The 26,056-nt window shown below is 46.2% G+C and overlaps 1 protein-coding gene across 1 annotated transcript in view; it reads right to left on the bottom strand.

The window, feature by feature from the left end:
• Positions 1-26,056, bottom strand: part of cdh4 (cadherin 4, type 1, R-cadherin (retinal)) — a gene marked incomplete at both ends in the record, with an annotated part of 216,856 nt that overhangs the window by 2,654 nt on the left and 188,146 nt on the right. The window contains 7 exons of the mRNA XM_080845652.1: positions 716-880; positions 3,448-3,587; positions 4,188-4,433; positions 5,793-6,029; positions 11,616-11,758; positions 18,202-18,455; positions 21,771-21,956. Coding sequence (XP_080701778.1) covers positions 716-880; positions 3,448-3,587; positions 4,188-4,433; positions 5,793-6,029; positions 11,616-11,758; positions 18,202-18,455; positions 21,771-21,956 — 1,371 coding nt within the window. The remainder of the gene's footprint in view (positions 1-715; positions 881-3,447; positions 3,588-4,187; positions 4,434-5,792; positions 6,030-11,615; positions 11,759-18,201; positions 18,456-21,770; positions 21,957-26,056) is intronic.

The raw sequence follows: 26,056 nt of genomic DNA, 5'->3' as shown, positions 1-26,056 counted from the left end.
CACCGCACTTCTTTTCACTCGCTTCATTTTGTTTTTCAACCGGTCTCTCGCGCTAGCGCCCTCTAGCGATTAATCGTGATTAATACATTTTGATCGAGCAACCTCTTAATCGACAATTAATCTAAAGTCGATTAATCATTTGCATCCCTAGTCAGAGGTAATAAGAAGGGTCGAACTGTGCTTCTTTCGACCTTGTGAAAAACTGACATCTTTGATAGACAGGAAGCATAGTAAGCTGACCTTGGACATCAGAGGCCCACCACGTGGTTATCCCTGCTGACAAATTGTTCTGGCGTCAGAGAACGCTTATTTCTATCTATGTAAACCTTGTGTGGTGTATTTCATTTTGCTTCTCGCTCGTCTGCTGCAGTCTGGGAATGAGCCTGGGCTCCCTTTCTCTCTGAGATAGGACCCGTGCCTCTCTCTGGCCTGCCAGGACGTGGGTGAGCCCGACAAGCTAGTTGTTGTTGTTTAATAAATAAACTTGTATGCAACTTCGGAATTCTGAGGTAACTTGAGTGAATTTTCACCTAACAGTGATCTATCTAATGTCTCTGTCTACACTACCCCACCAAATGTATGTCATCTACATAAGGGCAGAGAAACAAGAGAAACAAATCTCATGCATGTAATGTATCTAAATCTACAGTACCCTGCACGTATGAACATGTGATCTACCCTATATCTAAAGTATGTGTATGTCAGAGTGACGTACATCATGGATGAAGTCTCCTATGTCCCCGGGGTGGGGCAGGGTGGACCTGGCTGGGTACTGGGACTCAGTGATGATGGGCCTCTCGTCCACCCGCCTCACACCTGTCGGTTTGCCCATGATGTGGTCCAGGGACTCAGGCTGCTGAAGCTGGCTCAGGTCATAGTCCTGCAGAGAAGGCCAGATAGACACGGTCAATCACAAGCACACGCACAGGCACGCACGCACGCACGCACGCACGCACGCACGCACGCACGCACGCAGGCAGGCAGGCAGGCAGGCAGGCAGGCAGGCAGGCACGCACACACACACACAGTCACACTCTGGCCATGCGTCTGAACACACAAATACACACGATGGGTGAGATCAAATACACACAATGGATATGAACACACACATGCACACATGAACAGACACAAGAACATGAGTCTGTACAACCACACAAACATACACACACACATACACACACAGAGGTGGGTAAGACACATACATTCACAGCAATGAGATGCAGAAACCTGAACAAACATTTCAGGGTTAATGTCAGATAAGCAGACACAAATACAAACCAATACAAGTATTTGCACAGATGGATAAACACACAAACACACAATATCACTGCCACATTTAGACAAGCAGCCCTTTGGAGATAGACGCACTCAGGCTCGGAAGCTTGTACAAATGCTGACATACATAAACATGTGACTGAATGAATACATTATCCATCAGAATGACTGACACACAAAGAAGGCCAGTCGCATGTGGCTTCAGCACAGGAGCCTCAACAGGCCTCCAAACCAGCATGAGGGGCAGACAGACAGACAGCATGAGGGGCAGGCAGACAGCATGACGGGCAGACAGACAGACAGCATGAGGGGCAGACAGACAGACAGCATGAGGGGCAGACAGACAGCATCAGGGGTAGACAGACAGCATGAGGGGCAGACAGACATACAGCATGAGGGGCAGACAGACAGCATCAGGGGTAGACAGACAGCATGAGGGGCAGACAGACATACAGCATGAGGGGCAGACAGACAGCATCAGGGGTAGACAGACAGCATGAGGGGCAGACAGACATACAGCATGAGGGGCAGACAGACAGCATCAGGGGTAGACAGACAGCATGACGGGCAGACAGACATACAGCATGAGGGGCAGACAGACAGCATCAGGGGTAGACAGACAGCATGACGGGCAGACAGACATACAGCATGAGGGGCAGACAGACAGACAGCATGAGGGGCAGACAGACAGACAGCATCAGGGGTAGACAGACAGCATGAGGGGCAGGCAGACAGCATGAGGGGCAGGCAGACAGCATGACGGGCAGACAGACAGACAGCATGAGGGGCAGACAGACAGACAGCATCAGGGGTAGACAGACAGCATGAGGGGCAGGCAGACAGCATGACGGGCAGACAGACAGACAGCATGAGGGGCAGACAGAGTGCATGAGGGGCAGGCAGACAGACAGCATCAGGGGTAGACAGACAGACAGCATGAGGGGCAGGCAGACAGCATGAGGGGCAGACATACAGCATGAGGGGCAGACAGACAGACAGCATGAGGGGCAGACAGACAGCATGAGGGGCAGACAGAGAGCATGAGGGGCAGGCCGACAGACAGCATCAGGGGTAGACAGACAGCATGAGGGGCAGGCAGACAGCATGAGGGGCAGACAGACAGCATGAGGGGCAGGCCGACAGACAGCATGAGGGGCAGACAGACAGACAGCATCAGGGGTAGACAGACAGCATGAGGGGCAGGCAGACAGCATGAGGGGCAGGCAGACAGCATGACGGGCAGACAGACAGACAGCATGAGGGGCAGACAGACAGCATGACGGGCAGACAGACAGACAGCATGAGGGGCAGACAGACAGACAGCATCAGGGGTAGACAGACAGCATGAGGGGCAGGCAGACAGCATGACGGGCAGACAGACAGACAGCATGAGGGGCAGACAGAGAGCATGAGGGGCAGGCAGACAGACAGCATCAGGGGTAGACAGACAGACAGCATGAGGGGCAGGCAGACAGCATGAGGGGCAGACATACAGCATGAGGGGCAGACAGACAGACAGCATGAGGGGCAGACAGACAGCATGAGGGGCAGACAGAGAGCATGAGGGGCAGGCCGACAGACAGCATCAGGGGTAGACAGACAGCATGAGGGGCAGGCAGACAGCATGAGGGGCAGACAGACAGCATGAGGGGCAGGCCGACAGACAGCATGAGGGCAGGCAGACAGAGAGCATGAGGGGCAGGCAGACAGACAGCATCAGGGGTAGACAGACAGCATGAGGGGCAGGCAGACAGCATCAGGGGCAGACAACATGAGGGGCAGGCAGACAGCATCAGGGGCAGACAGACAGACAGCATCAGGGGCAGACAGACAGACAGCATCAGGGGCAGACAGACAGACAGCATCAGGGGCAGACAGACAGACAGCATCAGGGGTAGACAGACAGCATGAGGGGCAGGCAGACAGCATCAGGGGCAGACAACATGAGGGGCAGACAGACAGCATCAGGGGCAGACAGACAGACAGCATCAGGGGCAGACAGACAGACAGCATCAGGGGCAGGCAGACAGACAGCATCAGGGGTAGACAGACAGCATGAGGGGCAGGCAGACAGCATCAGGGGCAGACAACATGAGGGGCAGACAGACAGCATCAGGGGCAGACAGACAGACAGCATCAGGGGCAGACAGACAGAAGGGCTGTGGCTCTGACCTGGTCCTCCTCCCCTCCTCCTTCCTCGTCATATTTCAGGATGTTGTCCCTCACGTCGTCTTCTGGGTCGATGAGCAGCGGCTTCGTCTGCCTCTCTTTCTCTCGTCGCTTCATCCACACCACAAAGAGCAGCACCATACCTAGACACACACGCGCGCACGCACACACACACACACACACACACACACACACACACACACACACACACACACACACACACACACACACACACACACACACACACACACACACACACACACACACACAGACACAGACACACAGACACACAGACACACACACAAGCATTTTCTAATCAACACGTCTCAATAGAAGATATTCTGAAAATAATTCTCTAAGAATTCTATAGAGAAAACAATACATCTCATTTCTTTTTCATTTCAAGTCTTGCCACCACTACACACTATAATATACTTCAGCACACAAACTACACCATCTCTTATACTCACACCCAGGTCATTGAAGAATGACACACAGACACACATGCACACACAAACAAGCCCACACACACACATACACACAAACAAACACACACACAGACACAAACAAACACACACACAGACACAAACAAACACACACACAGACACACACACACACACACACACACACAAACAATCACACACACACACACACACACACACACACACACACACACACACACACACACACACACATACACACACACATACACACACACCCACCCCTCCTCTCCATGTACTCACTCAGCAGTATGATGATGCATATGAGTATGGCGATGATGGCCCCTGTGCCCAGTCCGGTGGCCGCCACCGCTCCTATGGCCGCGCAGTAGCCGTCCACGTCGCACGGGCACACCTTCACCCTTAGGATGGAGCGGTTTGACATGGGCGGGTTCCCCGAGTCGGTCACCACGATGGGCACGTTGTACATACCCGACTCCAGGTAGTGCAGCTTCAGCCTCAGCTGCACGTAGTAGCCCCGCAGAGCCCCTGGAGACGACATGGCTCTGTGTCAGGCAACACACCAACACCAACACCAACACCAACACCAACACCAACACCAACACCAACACCAACACCAACACCAACACCAACACCAACACCATCACCAATGCCAGCGCCAACACCAATGCCAACGCCAGCACAAACACCGACACCGACACACCTGTCTCCCACTTTTCTCCTATCCCTCCTGCCTCCGTCAGACACAGCAGTCTGTGAGAGGCTTTGGTGCTAAATGTGTCAAATCCCGCCCGAGCATCAAAAGCGCCACAGAGCTGGGATTTTGATTCTTAATTTATTTATTTTCTTAAAGCTGATGCCTGAGCACAGAGACACGTCTGTTAATCAAAGCATCCTATTTATACATCACCTCAGTCGGGTCTTGTTCAAGCTTCTATCATCCCGCATCACACGTCTATGCGAGACTCGAGAACTCGCACTTCTATTCAGGGTAATGTGCAGAGCATGTGAAGTAGAGAAATGAAAACGCAGGCAAAAACTGAATGGGAGATAAGAGTGGAGTCTCTGATGGTGAGGCGTCCTGGTTGAAGCCACACAGGCCTGTGCCTGAAGAGTTACTCTGTGAGGTGACATTCCCCGTTACAGCTACCGTATCAGATAACATCTACTTCAGCTCAGCCAGCATCACTCGAACACATAGCATCCTAAGATTCTACCAAGAAGTAATAATACTGAAGAACAACGTGCAAAGCTGGTACTGTCTCACAAAAGACTTTAGGTTGTTATCGTAAATATTATTGTGTTTGTTAAAGAGGTTATCTACCAAGTATTAATGAGGAACCACTTTTCAATAAGACTACCCTTTTGCCAGTTATAAATGGTAGTGACCCATTAATAAATGGTGATACATTTCACACTTCATAATAAGGCTCCCTTTTGCCAGTTATAAATGGTAGTAACTCATCAATAGATGGTGATGTATTCTAAACTTTACAATACGGCTCCCTATAGCCAGTTATAGATGTAAGTAACTCATTAGTCAGATTAATGAGTAGTAAGCAGTATCTTGATCTTGCCAAATAGTGACCCCGCATCGATTATTTAGAGATATACTCATATCAGAAATGTCCACAATGAAAATACTGATTGGGAAAATATGTCTGAGTATCTTATGTGAAACAACAAATAGTAATGAATTCAGGGGAGTTGAATAATTTACGTCAGTGTATTTGTAATTGGTCATACTTGATAGATGGTACTTAATTTCATGTTCAAGTTTGTGTGTCTATTTGGATCATTTACTACATTATATCTTAAGAAACTTTATAATTTATTAATTCACTCATTAATTAATTAATTCATTTTTTCATTGATTCATTCATGTACCATTGAACTGTGTGATGGTCCAGTTGCGGCGCACAGACGGAGGGTAGGGAGGCAGCTCGAAGTTAAAGGGCCCAGCGCTCTGCTCTGCGTCTGGGTCTGTGGCAGTCAGGTTGACCCTGGAGCCATAGCGCGAACGCTCGCACACCTGCGCTTCCATGGGCTGCAGCGAGGGGGCGTTATCGTTCACGTCCGTCAGGTAGATCTGCAGCGTGCCTGTGCCTGTGGCTGAGGGCCTACCTGTGGGGAGGAATGAGAGAGGGAAGAAGAGGGAAAGAGAGAGAGAGAGAGAGATGTGAAGAGACAGAGAGGAGGAGAGAGATGAAGAAAGAGAAGAAAGAAAAAGAGATTGAGACAGAGAGAGAGAGAAAAAGAGAGATGTGGGGGGTGAAAGAAAGATAGATATAGGGAAATAGCGAGAGAGAGAGGGAGACAAAGAAATGGAGAGAGGACAATGGAGAAAGAGAAAAGAAAGAGTGGCGAGGAGGTAAGGAGAGAAAGGAGAGATTTATCACTGCATGGCTTAGGGCTATTTATTGTGCTTGACACAGCAGCAAGGAAGGGGAGCGAGACAGCTAGAGACAAACAAACAAACAAACAAATGAGGACAGAAACTAAATAGTGGGCAAAGCCCCAGCGCCAGCAGAGAGAGTCTTAGCGTCTGGCGCTCACCCTTTGTGCTCCGAACTCGCTTATGAAACCTCGTCACTGTGACATCCCTAGCAAATGCAGCGGCACATAAATGTTTCACCCGCCCCGTTAGTTCCTCCTCCTCTCCTCTCTGTAATGGAAGGTAGCAGATTCTGTGGACCCGATGGCTGAAATACCTTTTGTTGACCAAAAAAAACCCTCACACACACACACAAACCGTGCACATCTGCTTGTTGATAGTGAAATGTGTAATGCATCGCTTCATAGGTGCCTGCCCCCCCCCCCCCGGGAACCTACATCTAGCCAGACGGCACTAACTCTCCTGAGGCGGATTCTGCTTTGTGAAACACACAAGCTTAAATCAGACAAAAGGAACAAAAAAACTTCTCAAATAGGCTTTAGGCCTCGCCACATGGAGAAAAGAAAGAAGAAGGGATCAGATCTGCTTCAGCTTTCTGATTGGCTTGAAGATTTACTAAGGTAACTACACGAGCCATATTGTTTGGGTCCACACTCTGTGGACTTAGAAACAACATCTCTTCCTTCTCTCTCTCTCTCTCCCTCTCTCTTACAGACCTGTTTCAAGCACTACTTCTGAGTCCCAGTGGTCTAAAGTAGAGTATGGCTTATGTGGTCCTTCATACTTCTGAGGCCAAACTCTTTGTTTCTGACGTAAGAGCTCAGAGATGTGCTCAATTTCTTTTCAAGAGGCTTCCCTGAGGCAAGAGATCGCTCTTGTGGGAAGATCTAGAACGCCAACGGATTGATCAGGAAGCTGTAACTCCGAGAGTTGAGAGTTGGCTCATTACAGGAAATGGAAGCTTTTGAATGCAGTCACACGGTTCTGAGACATGTCTGGCTGATGCTCGTGTCAGACAAAAAGGACATTCCTTGTGGTTGATGCAGCCATTTTTGATTCCAGTAAAGAGCCTTCATAAAGCTTGTGAAACATACTCCAGATTCAGGGGTGTAGGTTCCACAAACAAGCATCTCAAACTCTAGCCATATACAGTATACATCCTAGGCTCTTCATATAAATGAGCTAGGCGTCTAATACAGTCAGGTCTGGCAACCTTTTGTTCTTCTGTATGATAACTAGCTCCCCTGACCTGCTGCCCGAGATGGTTCTCAAATGGCCTATCCTTATTCCCATGCTATAATTAGTTGCAGTCACCCCCACCTCAGTTTGCTTCCTGATCCTAGGTGTCTTGAGGGATGCCAGGGTGAGGACCTATCCTTTGTTACCATGATACGGTTACCATGATACGGTTACCATGTGGAAGCTTATGCTGACCACATGTCTGATGGTCCCAGTGGCTGCTTGCTCATGTTTGCCATGTGCTCAGGCAGGATATGATGTAATTTAAATGTGCTCAGGCAGGATATGATGTAATTGAGATGTGCTCAGGCAGGATATGCTGTACTTCCTCCATGTGCTCAGGCAGGATATGCTGTAACTCCTTACACTTGCTCTTGTTTGCCATGTGCTCTGGTAGGATATGATGTAATTCCCACACTGCATGAAAAGCAAGATTATCAGGCCCGTATACGCTGTGATACAGCCGCGAATGATCACCATTCCTGGCTGATCGCGGATATTCCCCCGAAATATCTGTCTGCCGCATACTGACGGAATTTCCCGGGAAGGAACCTGCGAGGGGAGGGGGGCCAATGTGTTTAGCATTCTCACCTCCCACTGACAGAGGTGCGAAATGCTCTTATTAGCATATTGACTGCCAGCAGTCTAGCCACAAACACCCTGCTGCAGCCATTGGTTGAAAACGACAAGGAATTGAATTAAAACGTCTTGTGATGAGACGGAATGAGATTCTGTCTATAGGTCAGCTTTCAACTGACAAAACGTATCCCCTCCCATTTACAGCTATTGCCCCATAAAAACGAAATTAAAATGTACACGATAATAATTTAATTAATATTCTGTCTTTAGGGTTTTGCTCCGGGGTTATCACATTTCTTGATTCGCCTTCGGTTTTCAGAGTTCTGTCTTTAGGGTTTTGATTTCGGGGATATCACGATTCTTGCTTTGCCTTTCATTTGCAGAGTTCGAGGGTTGCAATGTATTTTGGAGGCTGTTCCACTCATATTCCGGAGCTTCCTCTCTGTAATGTTCTTGAGATTCACTTTTGGCATGTAATTATACAGAGTCGGGGTTACTCTGATATTGAGATAGTCATTTCGCAACTTGGGACATGTTTGCCACTCGTGAATATCTATCCTGTGTCTTTTCAGGTAGATTTTGAAATCTTGCACGTGCTTCGCGAGCTTCGAACCTGCCCTCTTCAGGTTAATGGTACTGTTTACCTGTGTGTAACCGCTTAGCCACGTTGCTGGTAAGGAGCTAGCTCATCGGTGCGAGCAAGTACCTGGTTTATCATTCCTCCCTCCTCTGGGGTATTTATCTTCTGTTATTGGAGCGTGCGAATTGGGAATTGTTTAGTGGACTTATGTGACGTTTTAATTATGTTCACGTAAAGGCGCCAGAGGCAACATTAGAAACTTTAGACTCGAATAATAAACGTTCAATTTCTAGTCTTTTTTACACGTAGTAAGTTTCAATAACACCATACCATTACATATCGACATTCACAGTGGTGTAGTGGTCCCTGGAGAAGTGGGTATACTTTTTATTTATTCATACAGCACAGGATAAACACCCTGTTTTGAGAAGTGGGTATACCCAATGCTGACTGAAAAATAAGTGGGTATACTCCGTATATATATACAGCCGCGGAAAAAATTAAGAGACCACTTCAAAATGATCAGTTTCTCTGGTTTTACTATTTATTGGTATGTGTTAAAGTAAAATGTACATTTTAGTTTTATTCTATAACCTACTGGCAACATTCCTACCAAATTTCAAATACAAATATTGTCATTTAGATCATTTATTTGCAGAAAAATGACAATTGGTCAAAATAGCAAAAAAGATGCAGTGTCTTCAGATCTCGAATAATGCAAAGAAAACAAGCTCATATTCATTTTTAAACTACACAATACTAATGCTATAACTTAGGAAGAGTTCAGAAATCAATATTTGGTGGAATAACCTTGATTTAAAATCACAACTTTCATGTGTCTTGGCATGCTCTCCACCAGTCTTTCACATTGCCGTTGGGTGACTTTATGCTACTCCTGGCGCAAGAATTCAAGCAGCTCGGCTTCTTTTCATGGCTTGTGACCATCCATCTTCCTCTTGATCACATTTCAGAGTTTTCTTTATGGGATTCAGGTCTCGAAATTGGGCTGGCCATGACAGGGTCCTGATCTGGTGATACTCCATCCACACCTTTACTGGCCTGGCTGTGTGGCATGGAGCATTGCCCTGCTGGAAAAAACACTTCTCAGAGTTGGGGAACATTGTCAGAGCAAAAGGAAGCAAGTTTTTCTTCCGGGACAACGTTGTACTTTGCCTGGCTGAGGTTTGTAAAAGACCATAAGGATTGAACCAAAGCCGACTGGAGGGTCTCCTAGTTCGTCTTCTCTGATGAGTCCAATTTCACAGTAGGTGCAAGACTCTGTGGCTTGTAGGCCTCTCCAGGTCTCCGTCTAACCATCAGACGACCATGTGTTGGGCAAAGCTGAAAATTGGACTCATCAGAGAAGACGAACTAGGAGACCCTCCAGTCCGCTTTGGTTCAATCCTTATGGTCTTTTACAAACCTCAGCCAGGCAAAGTACAACGTTGTCCCGGAAGAAAAACTTGCTTCCTTTTGCTCTGACAATGTTCCCCAACTCTGAGAAGTGTTTTTTCCAGCAGGGCAATGCTCCATGCCACACAGCCAGGCCAGTAAAGGTGTGGATGGAGTATCACCAGATCAGGACCCTGTCATGGCCAGCCCAATTTCGAGACCTGAATCCCATAAAAAAAACTCTGAAATGTGATCAAGAGGAAGATAGATGGTCACAAGCCATGAAAAGAAGCCGAGCTGCTTGAATTCTTGCGCCAGGAGTAGCATAAAGTCACCCAACGGCAATGTGAAAGACTGGTGGAGAGCATGCCAAGACACATGAAAGTTGTGATTTTAAATCAAGGTTATTCCACCAAATATTGATTTCTGAACTCTTCCTAAGTTAAAGCATTAGTATTGTGTAGTTTAAAAATGAATATGAGCTTGTTTTCTTTGCATTATTCGAGATCTTAAGACACTGCATCTTTTTTGCTATTTTGACCAATTGTCATTTTTCTGCAAATAAATGATCTAAATGACAATATTTGTATTTGAAATTTGGTAGGAATGTTGCCAGTAGGTTATAGAATAAAACTAAAATGTACATTTTACTTTAACACATACCAATAAATAGTAAAACCAGAGAAACTGATAATTTTGAAGTGGTCTCTTAATTTTTTCCGCGGCTGTATATAGTTGATCTCTCTTATTTGACGAAGCAGTGAGTTAGCTGTCTTTCAATGTCTCTTGTCGAATTATCTCACATGTTTATGGTGGTATGTGTTTAAAATACACAGGGTCGAAGACTGTCGTAAATCCCACATTTCATGCAGTGCCATGTGCTCAGGCAGGATATCCTGTACTTCTTCCATGTGCTCAGGCAGGATATGATGTAATTCCCATGTGCTCAGGCAGGAAATGCTGTACTTCCTCCATGTGCTCAGGCAGGATATGCTGTAACTCCTTACACTTGCCAGGGCTGCACTCAGTCCTGGCCAAATTTGTTGATTGTTTGTCAGTGAGCAGTTGCCTGATCAGACGGCAAATTGCATTCATTAACTCTGCCTGGGCTAATTTCACATGTTTTTACAACTGCAACAAACAAATAAACACCAAATGGCAAAAACCAAAACGCATTTGCTAAATGAATTGGAACAGAACTAAACTAAACAAAACAAACCTGGAGGAAATCAAACTGGACCATGTGAATCTTATCTCTTCAAAAATCAGATTGCAGTGAGAATCCTTGTTTATAGCCCATGCTACAACACACTCAGTCACCCGTGACAAAACAGTATTGGAATCGGATCATATGGGACGTGTGGAAAAGAACAGTCAGTACAGTACTGGGACCGTCTCATGTGGGATGTGTGGAAAAGAACAGTCAGTACAGTACTGGGACCGTCTCATGTGGGACGTGTGGAAAAGAACAGTCAGTACAGTACTGGGAACCGATAGTATAGGATGTATGGAAAAGGCTGCTCACCGTCGTCAGCTGCGAGGAAGGTGGCCTGGTAGATGTTATTCTTCATATGAGGGGACTCTCTGTCCAGAGTGGCTAGGGTGGTGATCTCCCCGTTAGATGTATTGATCCGCAGCCAGTTGGCCGGGTCTGACAGCTTGGAGTACCTGAGGACAAACATGAGCAGATTATTCAGACTGAGTAGTCTGTGAGTGTCTTTGGGTACCACTCATGAGTCAGTGTCACTTTGGTTGGTTCTTCACTCTCTTCCACCAAGAGCTGCCTAATCCTGATGTCTGATGCAAAGAGTATTTTCACTCTCTGAGTCTCTCCTCAGGCAAACTAATAATTGAGTCAGTAAATAAACTGCACACAACTCAATATCACAGGCCATAAGGATGTAAGATGTTTCTAAAATGGATGTATTCCCTGATTACTGATATTGCAGTAATAACCAGACTAAGTACCTTACGCTTTATGAAAGAATACCCTACTATGTCTTTATGACCAGGCGACACTTAATGGATCCTTAGGGGTTTGCTCTTGCGATGAAATGACTCCTAATGCTGCAAAACAGCACAGTGCAGAGATGAGTTTGTTCGGCACAGCCAGCATGGCCATCAATGAATACAGCAGAGAGAGAAAACACATTATAAGTGTTTTCACACACATTCAGAGGGAGATTCTGATGATACATGGAGACCTCGAGAGCTTTTGCAACTGGGCCAGATCTGGGTCAACAGTTGTCAGCACGGGGAGCTGAAGTGGGGAAAGGCAGCCACACTCATTGGAGTTAAAAGAATTGCTTCATGGGAGAATCCATTTCCCCGTCGCATTCATCTGGGTTTGCATGGAGGCAGAATCCCTTGCGTGTGTGTGTGTGTGTGTGAGAGAGTGTGTGAGTGTGTGTGTGTGAGTGTGTGTGTGTGTGTGTATGTGTGTGTGTGCGCGTGTGTGTGTGTGTGTGTGTGTGTGTGTGTGTGTGTGTGTGTGTGTGTGTGTGTGTGTGTGTGTGTGTGTGGAATTCAGCAGAATCCCTCGCCGAGATACTGCTGTTCCGCCCTCCACAGAGCCCTGCGGGTCATAGTTGTGTCTTCAGTAACGAGGAACGCCTTTTCAAACCCGCTCACAGTGAGCAGTATCTGCTGTGGGCACAGTCGCTTGCACATACCCACCACCAGTGTGTGTATGTGTGTGTGTGTGTGGGTCTTTAATTCCAATTTCTGTTCATTTTCTCTTTTTCTCCCTTATAACAAATGGGAATCACACCCCTCATTCACACACTGTGTCCGCTCTCATCGCCTCGCTGTTTGTCGTTAATGGCGGCGCCACGCTGGGAAGGTTCTGCCTCATTAAGTAATGATAAACTCATGGCGTGGCATGAGAGGGCTAGCGGGAGTGGGAACGAGCCGCCGGCTCCCAGCGTTGCGTGAACAAAAAGGCCAGCGAGAAAAGAAAAATGCAGCAAGTCATTTTTAAACCCCCACTCCTTATTGCACACTGGTCAGGGAAATAGTAGTGACAAAGCGCTGTTATTAAAACTAGCCTTGTTAAAAGACCTTACTGCCTGGGTAGGCTTATGGAGAGTAATGTGCAGGAAAGGTTGATATAACCGCTGCCTATAGAACGAAGCTGATGGCTCAGACGTTATCTGGTGAGAATAAAATGATTATACAGTAAGTTAGTTTAGTAGTGAGGGGTGTATGGATTGATTACATTAGACCCTCTCCAGAAACCAATGGACCCTTAAGAAGTCTTTTCCCACAAACAGCAGTAACTGTAACTGCTGGCACAGTTCACTGTAATACAAAAGATTTTGCGATGTGAATAAATACTTGATGTGGCTCTGATTTACTGTAAAACAAAAGATTTTGCCATGTGAATAAATACTTGATGTGAATCCAGGCGCTCCATTGGCACATTACTGATTCCCCCAGATAGCTACTAAATAGAACACAAAGTCAAACCTACACAGCTAGTACACACAAGTTCATGCAAACACACGCACACACACACACACACACACACACACACACAAAAACACACACACACACACACACACACACACACACACACACACACACACACACACACACACACACACACACACACTAACACACTAACACACACACACACACACACACACACACACACACACACAAACACACACACACATACACACACACACACACACACACACACACACACACACACACACACACACAGGTGTCCATGGATGTCATGGATTCTACGCTAATTTGGCAGCTGCTTTCAGTGCAGATGACAGTGCTCTGGGGGCTCATATTAATGCTGCAACTGGAAATGACCAAGTCCTGATCTAGGAAGGACGGATGCTCTTCAGAATGAAATGTCCATTTTCCTGTAGGATAAGTTCCTGTTGGAGGAGTTCCTGTAGGATAAGTTCCTGTAGGATAAGTTCCTTTTGGAGGAGTTCCTGAAGGATAAGTTCCTTTTGGAGTTCCTTCAGAGGAGAGTATTTCCATTTCGTCATTGAAGAGATTGTTTGATTCAAACCGACTGCACAGACATCCACTTTCATTTACACATCTACGAGCAGCTATGTGTGCTATGTGTCCTGGGTATCTAGCCTGGGTTGTTAATATCTCCCTCTCCTGTTTGAGCTGCAGGAGATGATGTGCTAAATAAGCTAATGCTTAGGTCTCATCAGTGAGTGAACCGGTGTAGGCGTGAGAGGGGGTTAGCCATTAGAAGGGGTTAGCCAGTCAGTGCATGCTGGGGCTCTAATGATGTGGAGAAGAGGACTAATCACTAATGACGGTGTCACAACCTGACGCGGGTTAGAGGGAGGTGAGAGAATCATGGGGATCAACAGCAGGCAGAGGAGTCCACACTCAGGTGGAGGAAATTCAACCACGTTCCTTAAAACTTTAACTGCATTCATTGGTCATTCCCTCATCTCAACACTTTGAAGTTCAAAGAGAGGGAGCGAGAGAGGGAGAAAGAGAAAGTCAGAGAGAGAGAGAGAGCTAGTGTAAGAAGGAAAGAGAGTGTGTGTGAGAAAGAGAGAGAGAGAAAGACAGAGATCGATATAGCTGGTGTATGAGAGAGAAGGAAAGACAGAGAAGGAAGGAGAGTGTGTGTGTGAGAAAGAAAGAGAGAAAGAGAGAGAATGACAAAGCTGGAGAGAGACAGAAAGAGAAAGAGACAGCTGAGGAGAGATGACAATGAGAGCCAGAAATAAACCGGCTCTGTCATCCAACGCAGACAAGGTGGTGGCAGCTGGTGCATTGCAGATGTGGATGTTGGTGTCACATCCCCCGACCCCCTCACACACAGACACACACACACACACACACCCTCACACACACACACACACACACACACACACACACACACGCACACGCACACGCGCACACGCACACACACATGCACACACACACACACACACACACACACACACACACACACACACACACTCACACACACACACTCTCTCACACACATCCATACACACACACGCTCAGCCAGTTCCACAGGGTTGAACACCACCACCGTCAGCATGAAGGAGCGGTTGTTCTCAAAGTCCACTGGCTACACACACGTACACAGACACAGACACACACACACACACACACACACACACAGAAACAGATTCACACACATGAAATCAAACACACATCTATGCGATCATACTGTATATGCAAATATCAATGTAGTCACACAAACTCAGACAAAACACAAACACAAAACACAAAGACAGACACACACACACACAGAAGCGAAAACTAACTGCATGCCCATACTGTAGGTGTCAATGCAACCACATAAGCTCAGCTATAAACGAACACACACACACACACACACACACACACACACACACACACACACACACACACACACACACACACGCACACACACACACACACAGTTACAGAGGTCCCTGAGGCTATCTCTCCAGTCCCCCTCATGCCCAGCTGGCCATGGCTGGCGCAGGATGACGGGCACACAGCTGGTGAGGGATGCCGCATTAATATGAGCCACCAGAGCACTGTCATCTGCACTGAAATCAGCTGGCAAATCAGCGTACCATCCATAAGAATGTATATGTGTGTATGTGTGTGTAAGTGTGTGTGTGTGTGTGTGTGTGTGTGTGTCTTTGTAGGTTTTTTCTATGTATCTATTGTGCATGTGTGTAACTGTTTGTATTGTTGTTGTCTATGTGCATATCTGTTTATGTGTGTATGCATGTTCTTGTGCATTACCCCCCTCTTCCTGTGAAGAATCCACTTCTACTCCCTTTGTCTGGACATGTGTGTATGTGTATGGGTGTGTTTACATGTTTATGAATGTGTGAGGCATGTACATGTTTATGTATGTGAATACATTTGCTCTGTATGCATACATATACAATGACTGTATATGTGTGGATGCCCACGTATTTGCTGTATATATGAATTCATCTGTGTGTCCGTATGTGTGTGTGTGTGTGTGTGTGTGTGTGTGTGTGTGTGTGTGTATGTGTGTGCGTGTGTGTGTGTCTCTGTGTATGCATTCCCCTAGCTGAGTTCTCTGCAGCCCCTCCTTATCCCCTTGTCCAGCAGGTCATCCTACTGAATCAGCAAGTCATGAATCAAGCTGTCCGAACTACAGGCACCACTAACACAGACGTGCACACACACACACACACACACACACACACACACACACACACACACACACACACACACACACATTTGGCTTACACACCCTTACAGTGCCACAGCCTCCACCTCTCTGCCTCAAACCATCAATAATAAAAAGAGCCCAGAAAGCAGCAGTCCGTGGAACGGTTCTGGCCGGAACCAACCATTTTGCTGACAACACAAGAGGGAACCAGAACTCAGAGGGCACCCAAGGGTGCAGTGTGCAGTGTGAGTCCTCTGCAATTTGGTGGGTTAGTTTGAAACCGTCCACCATCTGGATGCGCCGCCGTCTGCCCGAGATGTTGGTCTGGGTGGGGGTTCAGGGTGGATGTGCACGATCGGAACCCTTGTGGGTAGGGGTGGATGCTCTTTGTGTGGATGTTTGGGTGCGTCTGTATGGATTAGTCTGCGTGTAATGGGGGGGGGGGGGGGGGGGTTGGGGTGCTGTATACTTCCAGTGTGGGGGGTTGAAGGCTTGGTGGTGGTGGTGGTGGTGGGGGGGGATCACATGGCTGCTCTAGTTGGGGCCTTGCTGTGGATCAATGGGCGAAAGAATATGGCAGTCAGCCCACTGAGGCACCTCACTGTGGCCCTAACAGCAGGAAGGAGGTAATCAATAAAGGACAGTGAGGGGAAAGAGCGGAAAGAAAGAGAGAGGGAGAGGGGGCTAGAGAGGGATAAAAAGAGGAAGAGAGAGAAAAAGAGAGGGCGAGAGAGGGAGGTAGGGAGGGGTAAACAGAGGAAGAGAGAGAAAAAGAGAGGGCGAGAGAGAGCACAGGGAGTATAATCTGAAGAAGAGTGATGGAGATTGGAAGGAATAAATAAATGAAGAGAGGGAGAAACAGAGAGGGAGAGAAGAAGAGAGAGATGAAGAGGGAGAGAGCGAGAGAGCAATCAAAGCAGGGAGCTCCGGAGCAGAACAGGCCTCGGACTCATCGTCTGGGGAGAGGTCCAGAGCCCATTATCCACTGACCTTTCCACCCTGTCGCCTGGCAACCGGGAGAAGGTTCCGGCCAGCGGACTCAATCAGAGGCGTGGGGTTAGGCACAGCCTTGGAGCCGGTGGTGACCGTGAAGGAGCAGCGAACCACAGGGGTCCCAGCAGGGAAGCGTCCACAGATGCTGCTTTAAGGGGCTCACTGGGAGAGCATGAGGGCCCATTACTGAGGGCTTACAATGCTGCACACACACACACACACACACACACACACACACACACACACACACACACACACACACACTCACACACACACTAACACCTACCACACACACACGCACACACAGACACACACACTCAAACCTACCACACACACACTCACACACACGCACACACACGCACATGCACACACACACACACTCACACCTACCACACACACACACACACACACACACACACACACACACACACACACACACACACTCACAAATACCACACACACACACACACACACACACACACACACACACACACACACACACACACACACACACACACACTCTCTTTGTCTCTCAGTCTTTCTGTAGAACCTGAAGCCTGCCCGGATCATGTTCATTCAGGCAGCCTGCTGCCAAAGAGCCCAATGCACTGGGTAGCACAGGACAACATGTAGGCCAGTGGCTCTCAGTTCATGCCCATGATCAATTTAGGATATTTCTATTTAATAGAATATTTAACAAGAACTAAATGAATACATAAGTATCAATAAAGTGTAGTGTTGAGTACCAATGAAGTATGTTGAGTATTGAGTTGATTATTTTAGTTTTATTTGCCACGAAAGAAATCAGTCAGAGTCCTACTGTGTGTGTGTGTGTGTGTGTGTGTGTGTGTGTGTGTGTGTGTGTGGAGCCAGTGGATCAGGCAGTAGAGCCCTGTGTGTTGGAGTGACCTTCTACATGTTTCAGTAGTAATACACGGTGCTTGGAGTGGATCCTCATATCTGCGCTTACCTGACCCTCTGGCGGGTGAGGATGTCGGGGTCTCGCGCGGCAAAGATGGTGATGATGGTGCCGGCGGGCACCCCTTCCTCGAAGCGGATCATGGTGGGGTTGGCAGGGAAGAACGGCGGCTCGTTGACGTCGCGCACGGAGATGCTGACGCCAGCCGTGGACTCTGGGGACGACTGGATGCCCTTAGACAGTTCCACAGGGTTGAACACCACCACCGTCAGCATGAAGGAGCGGTTGTTCTCAAAGTCCACTGGCTACACACACACACACACACACACACACACACACACACACACAAACACAGAGACAGAGACAGAGACAGATTCACACACATGAAATCAAACACACTTCTATGCGATCATATATGCAAATATCAATGTAGTCACACAAACTCAGACAAAACACAAACACACACAGAAAGACAGACACACAGAAGCGAAAACTAACTTTATGCCCATAATGTAGGTGTCAATGCAACCACACAAGCTCAGATATAAATGAAACACACACACACACACACACACACACACACACACACACACACACACACACACACACACACACACACACACACACACACACACACACACACACACACACACACACACACACACACACACACACACACACACACACACACACACACACACACACACACACAAACAAACAAAACCAGCAAGCCAGACTTAATATTTTCTCGGCCCAGATCAGTTTACTAGATCAAAAGCAAAAGGAACGGAAAACTACCCAACTGGCTTATCCAATCATTAAAGGGTTCAATACCATATGCTATTGAATTGCTTAATGTTTAATAAAAAAAAAAGCAAACATTTATTAAAGAAGTTGTTTGAGGTTATGTGAAGGGTGGGGGGGTGGGGGGGGGGCACTTACTCTCCGTCTGCCTCATATCCTTCAAACACCTCTTAAACGCTCAATGGGCAACACAGAGATGCCAGACTATTCAAGAGCAGAAATCAATTTTTCATCTGCACCCTGAGGGCTCACTGTTGGCTCCCCTCGCCTCGTGCTCACACAGCCCTGTCTGCTCGGCCATCTTCCACACAGAGGCCAGACAACGACCAGGCAGAAAAGAGCCGTTCGGAAGACAGCGAGTGGGTACCGGGGCTACAGAGATCACGCTGTCATCTCCTTTGAAAGGGATACACTGGAGAATGGGAGAATACTAGAGGAATGGGGGGGGGTCACAACAGCAGCCTTTTGCTGCAATTCAGAGGACATCTTCACATGGGCACAGTACACAAACACACACACACACACACACATATTTATGACCACTTGAAGCACTGCAGGTTTGTAATCAAGCTGTTACACTTGCTTTTTTATGAGGGATGTTGTGAAAACCATACCGGCAATAGACAACTACTGCCTTGCCAAGAAGAAAGTCAACAATGTTTGCCTATAAATTGATGTTACAAGCAACCTTTCTATCTGTTTACATTTGGCTAACCTATCATATATTTATTGACAAATCTAAACAATGTGAAAAATGTTGCCAATTTATCTTTGAAAAGTTCTTAATTGCTACTCTTCCATGCATGTGCACATATCAATGAATCATTAATTAACTTGCATACCCACAAACGACGCAAACCTTTAAACTCTCAAACACACATAAACACAAATAAACACAAACAATTACTGTCACAGCCAGCCCTCTCCACAAATAAACACAGACAGATGTACCTTTGCAGTAGTCACCATGGCATCATGATGGTGATGTGGATAGTATTGAAATACAAGTATATTCATATGCTCACACTACCATTATGACGCTGTTATTGTTTGGTCTTAAAACAGACTGTAATGTTACTTACTCAAGCAAAAACTGACTTGATTAACAAACGTGGTGAGCACATTAAACATGCATGGCATTCTCTTTGTCTTGATCGATTGTCTCCAGATCATAGATGCTCTATTTAAGCAAACAGCCACGGGTGCATCCACCTGCACTGAATGAAATGTGGGATTTACGACAGTCTTCAACCCTGTGTAATGCCGTAGAAGCCCACATTGGTGTGAAAGCCAGAAACGAATCTCAAGAACATTAAGGTGAAATAATAATATATAAGTTAGGAACATTACACATAGCCTAAGTTAAAACTTTTAAACACATACCACCATTAACATGTGAGATAATTCGACAAGAGATATTGAAGGACAGCTAACTCACTGCTTCGTCAAATAAGACAGATCAACTATACGTATATGTATCTGGAAACCACTTACAAATTCCGATTAGCTAAATTTGCGTCTGGATGGTAAGGTGTTATCTTTCCCCATCCCACCCATGCTAAGCCATTTCTAGCATAACCTGCGTCCTACCGTGGAAAACAGAAGGCAGGCGATTTTTTTTATCAGTTCTCACCACACAACAACGTCTCATCTTTGCTCCTTGAATGTCGATATGTAATGGTATGGTGTTATTGAAACTTACTACGTGTAAAAAATACTAGAAATTGAACGTTTATTATTATTCGAGCCTAAATTTTCTAATGTTGCCTCGGGCGCCTTTAAGTGAACATAATTAAAACTTCACATAAGTCCACTAAACAATTCCCAATTCCCACGCTCCAGTAACAGAAGAGAAATACCCTAGAGGAGGGAGGAATGATAAACCAGTGACGGTGGTCGCACCGACGAGTGTAAATCCTTACCAGCAAGGCGAAGCGGTTAGACACAGCACCATCAGGTACACAGTAACATTAACCTGAAGAGCGCAGATTCAAAACTCGCGAAGCTCGCGTAAGATTTCAAAATCTACCTGAAAAGACACAGGTTAGATATTCACGAGTGGCAAACATGTCCAAAGTTGCGAAATGACTATCTCAATATCAGAGTAAGCCCGACTCTGTATAATTACATGCTAAAAGTGAATCTCAAGAACATTACAGAGAGGAAGCTCCGGAATATGAGTGGAACAGCCTCGAAAGTACATTGCAACCTTGAACTCTGAAAATGAAAGGTAAAGCAAGAATCGTGATAACCCCGAAATCAAAACCCTAAAGACAGAACTCTGAAAACGGAAGGCAAATCAAGAAATGTGATAACCCCGGAGCAAAACCCTAAAGACAGAATATTAATTAAATTATTATCGAGTACATTTTAATTTAGTTTTTATGGGGCAATAGCTGTAAATGGGAGGGGATCGATTTGTCAGTTGAAAGCTGACCAATAGACAGAATCTCATTCCGTCTCATCACAAGACGTTTGAATTCAATTCCTTGTCGTTTTCAACCAATGGCTGCAGCAGGGTGTGTGTGGCTAGACTGCTGACAGTCAATATGCTAATAAGAGCATTTCGCACCTCTGTCAGCGGGAGGTGAGAATGCTAAACACATCCCCCCCCGTCCCCTCGTCGGTCTGTTTCCGGGAAATTCCGTTCGTATGCGGCAGACGGATATTTCGGGGGAATGTCCGCGATCAACCAGGAATGGTGATCATTCGCGGCTGTATCACAGCGTGTACGGGCCCGATAATCTTGGTTTTCGTGCAGTGCTGGGGGGTCTTATTCACTTATCATTACACAGACGTGTATCTATATGTCCTACCTTTACTACCGTGACCATGCCGCCGTTGGTGAGGTGGTTGGTGTTGATGGTGAAGTGGCCCTCGGAGTCCCCGTGAACTATCTTATAGACTGCTCTCCAGTTCGGGGTGTCAGGCTGGTCCCGATCCGTCACTGAAACGTTGGCGACCACAACGTCCACCGCGTTCTCCAGCACTTCACCCGAGAACTGGAAGAGACAGAGAGGAGGGGAAACAAGTGCAAGAAGAGAAGAGAGGAAAAGAGAAGAGAAGAGAAGAGAAGAGAAGAGAAGAGAAGAGAAGAGAAGAGAAGAGAAGAGAAGAGAAGAGAAGAGAAAACCAGAAAGAGGAGAAGATAAGTTTATGTAAATGCCATCAACACACAGTCCCTCACAGATGGGTGAACATGCATCTGATTTCTATACAGTGATCCTTTCCCACTGGTGCAACAGGTTGGCCAGAAGAGTATGTATGTGTGTATGCGTGTATGCGTGTATACGTGTATGCGTGTGCAGGCATGCTGCTTTTAATAAGCGTAAAAATTCATGGGCAGTGGCCGAACAAAGATACTTTGGGCCCAGAGGCAAACGTGGACAAGAACTACCTCCCGCCTCCCTAACAAACAGTATGCCTTTAAGTTAAAGCCCACACAGTCTGATGCTAATGTATACAGTGTAAACTTCTAAACAGAGTGTACAGAGGCTTTTTACTGTGGGCTTAAGGCTTAACTGGGGAATGAGCATGAATTTAAGCATCACTGACAGCACCCAAACACAGGTTGGAGTTTACATTGAATAACAGCATTAAACAAAGGGAATATATGAATATAACAATAACCTTTATGTGCATATTTATCAAACATTGATGTCACACTGTAAAATCTCACTATTGGCAAGAAAGATCAGAGACATGAAAAAACACCAGCCTCATTACTGAACAACAAGTTCAGTAATATAAAAGTAGGCTTAGCACCCATCACTTTTTGTGGGCATTTGATGTGTCCAGTGTCTTACGTCCAAACGATAACCTTTGCACAAAGAGAACCTTACCAGTCTAATCATTCCCTGTAGTTAGCTGGGATGTGGAATGCATTACTATCAAACATTAGATCATCTACAGTCACATAAATGTAAATTGGGGGAGAAGCAGTGCAAATTTTTGTTGTTGTTGTTGGATGCTTCAACACAGAAAACTTTCAAGCAGTGAATAAGGAAAGGTTGTTTAAAGACTTTCTTCTTTCCCTGTGAGGCCCCTCATTATGTGACCTGAGCGTCAGGAGCTGTCTGATCTTCAGCTCGTCTCAGACACATTGGAACAGCGCAGTTGATTACTACGTCGGCGTTATAGCTAACATAACATCTTATGTGTGCATACAAGGTTGGGTCTCACACACACAAACACACACACACCGACACTCACTCACAGACACACAGACACTCACTCACAGACACACAGACACTCACACACAGACACTCTCTCTCTCACACACACACACACACACACACACACACACACACACTCACATAAAGACACTCTTTCTCACACACACACACACACACACACACACACACACACACACACACACACACATGGAAACACACACACACACACTGAGTATGTCTTGTGTCCAGATGTACAAGAATGAATGAGTTTGACTGGAGTTACATATTTGCAGATTACCATCATCACTATAACACTAAAGAGGCTAGAATGAAAGAGAGAGAGTGAAAGAAAGAAAGAAAGAAAGATGGGGAAAGACAGACTGAGAGAGATGAGGGGAGATGAAAGATTAGACGTCCTGGTATGGAACATAATGAGATGGGGCAAGTACCACTGTCTTTGTGTTTTTGCATGGTACAATGAACAGTACTCTCCATATTCATGTGCTTGTGTGGAAATGAATAAAACATGTATCTTTCTTCCAATTGGAAGCAATATATCCACTCGGTTTACACCCCCTCCAGCCAATTCACTTAATTATCTTGCTTATGTTTCTGCTGCGGCTTCGGTGTGGAGATCCACAGTCTTTCATGGGGCTTTCATTTGCAAATAATTACTGCTTCACTAGTGTGGGAAAGAGAGGAAGACTGATTAATAAGCAACCACAAAAGATTCTTGAAGTAAAAGAAAGTGTGTGTTTTTTTTTTACAGAGAAGAAAGTCTGTGTGTATTTGTTTTTCACAAGGTATACAAAGATATGTGGCTGTGTCTGTGTGTGTTCAGATGTTGAGTTCTCATGTGTGTGTCTCTCTGAGTGTCTGCATGTGTGTATCAAGGTTTGTGAAATAGATAATAAGATGCTGTGGTACTTGAGTATATAAGTACTATACTGTATGTATTCACTTAAGTTTGCCAACTGTACCTGTGCATACCTGTATCAATATACTGTATGTATCCCAAGGCTCTGGTACATGAAGGTTTAGATGTTTGCCACATGTAGCTGTTTACTATATGAGTACATACTCTACATGTCTGTTTGTGTGTGTGTTTACCTATCAATGCATACCTGTCTGTTTGTGTGTGTTTACCCTATCAGTACATACAGTACATGTCTGTTTGTGTGTGTGTTTACCTATCAAAACATACATGTCTGTTTGTGTGTGTTTACCCTGTCAGTGTATACCTGTCTGTTTATGTGTGTTTACCCTATCAGTACATACAGTACATGTCTGTTTGTGTGTGTGTTTTTGATTCTCTCTTCATGATGGGTGCTTGTCTGTCTGTTGTGTTTCTGTACCACAAACCCATGTGTGCTTGAGTGTCTGTGTGCTTCTGTTTGTGAGTTTGGGCGAGCTTCTGTGTATATGTGGGTGTGTTTGTAAGTGTAAGTATATGTGTGTTTATGTGTGCATGAGGGTGTTTTTGTGTGGCGTGTGTGTGTGTGTGTGTGTGTGTGTGTGTGTGTGTGTGTGTTTGTTTGTGTGTGTGTGTGTGTGTGTGTGTGTGTGTGTGTGTGTGTGTGTGTGTGTGTGTGTGTATGTGTGTGTGTGTGTGTGTGTGTGTGTGTGTGTGTGTGTGTGTGTGTATGTGTCTATGTGCGTGTATGTTGGCCCTCTTCCCTGCGGACATCTGTCTGAGAGTGTGCCAGGCCTCTGGTCCAGCCACTAGCCCCTGGGCCCTGTAGCCATAAAGCCTCATTCCAGCAGCAGCCCCCCCCCCCCCCAGACAGTCGGTCAGAACTGGACCCCTACCTGGGCCTGTGAAAGGAATCTCCTCCTTTTATGTGGAGGGGAAAAGAAACACATCACCCCTTTGCTTTGAACAGAATAACACATTACCTGCAGGGAACATAGTTTTAGCCATTAAAAGAAAGCCAAGAGCTCACAGCAACATAAAAGACAGGTTTTCCAAAGCAAAAGCCTTGTTAGATGTTTGCTGGACGTACAGTGGATCTGGCCCCTGATTTTGGCGTGGAGCTGCCAGGTCTGCAGCAGATCTGAGCTAGAGTGAGTCAGTTCGGGTGGCAGCAGTTCCATTATGGTCCCACCTATAGATCTCAATTGAAAAGGGGGTGAGAGGGATCTTTATCTCCTTCTCTGTATTAAAGCAGGGACAATGGCCCCATGTGGCTTACAGCTTTATCCCTTTGATAAAAATATACGATCACAAATATAATAGAATGTCGCCAACTGAAGGTTCCATTTGATGATGTTATAATATAACCAGTATGACTAGCAGTTCATTCTAGATCTGTATGGTGTCATTCTGGAATGACTTGCAAAAGAAAAAAAAAAACTCACTCCTCGAAGGGTAAAATCAGGTGTTGGTGTGTCAAGGGAATATGCTCAAATAGGAGCTTCTGATCTGATCTTAACCGCAACGGACCCATATGAGGTCCGGTTCTGTCCCCAAATTAGTCGCTATCTGGGTAGACTCGTGGCTGTTGCATTATGTGACCCCTGGTCCACTGGAGACGCTAAACTATGCAGTCAGGCCAACATTCTGCCGAGCCCATTTCCATTCGGCAGCATCAGTTCAATTCCCTGAGCTGCCAGTCAGTTAGTCAGCCTGGTCTCGTCTGGAGGTGTTGTTTGTGCTGCAGGGTGTCATTTGGAGTCTGGCGAGGTACCTTCCACTGAAGAGTGGGCAGAATGAAAACACATGCTACAACTCCTAGATGTAATTATTTGTCTTTCCTCGTAGTTGTTTTGTACTGTCTGGGGAGATGTGTTAAATGCAAAACATTACAGATATGTAAGTGTGTGTGAGTGAGTGTCTCTCTCTCCCTCTCTCTATCTCTCTGTCTCTGTCTATGTGTGGAGGTGTATCTGTGCATGTGTGTATGCAAGTGATTGTACCTGTGTATATG

This window comes from Sprattus sprattus, assembly GCF_963457725.1.
Source record: "Sprattus sprattus genome assembly, chromosome: 10".
NCBI lineage: Eukaryota > Metazoa > Chordata > Actinopteri > Clupeiformes > Clupeidae > Sprattus > Sprattus sprattus.
The sequence above is the reverse complement of the archived record's forward strand: the minus strand, read 5'-3'. Positions and strand labels throughout refer to the sequence as shown.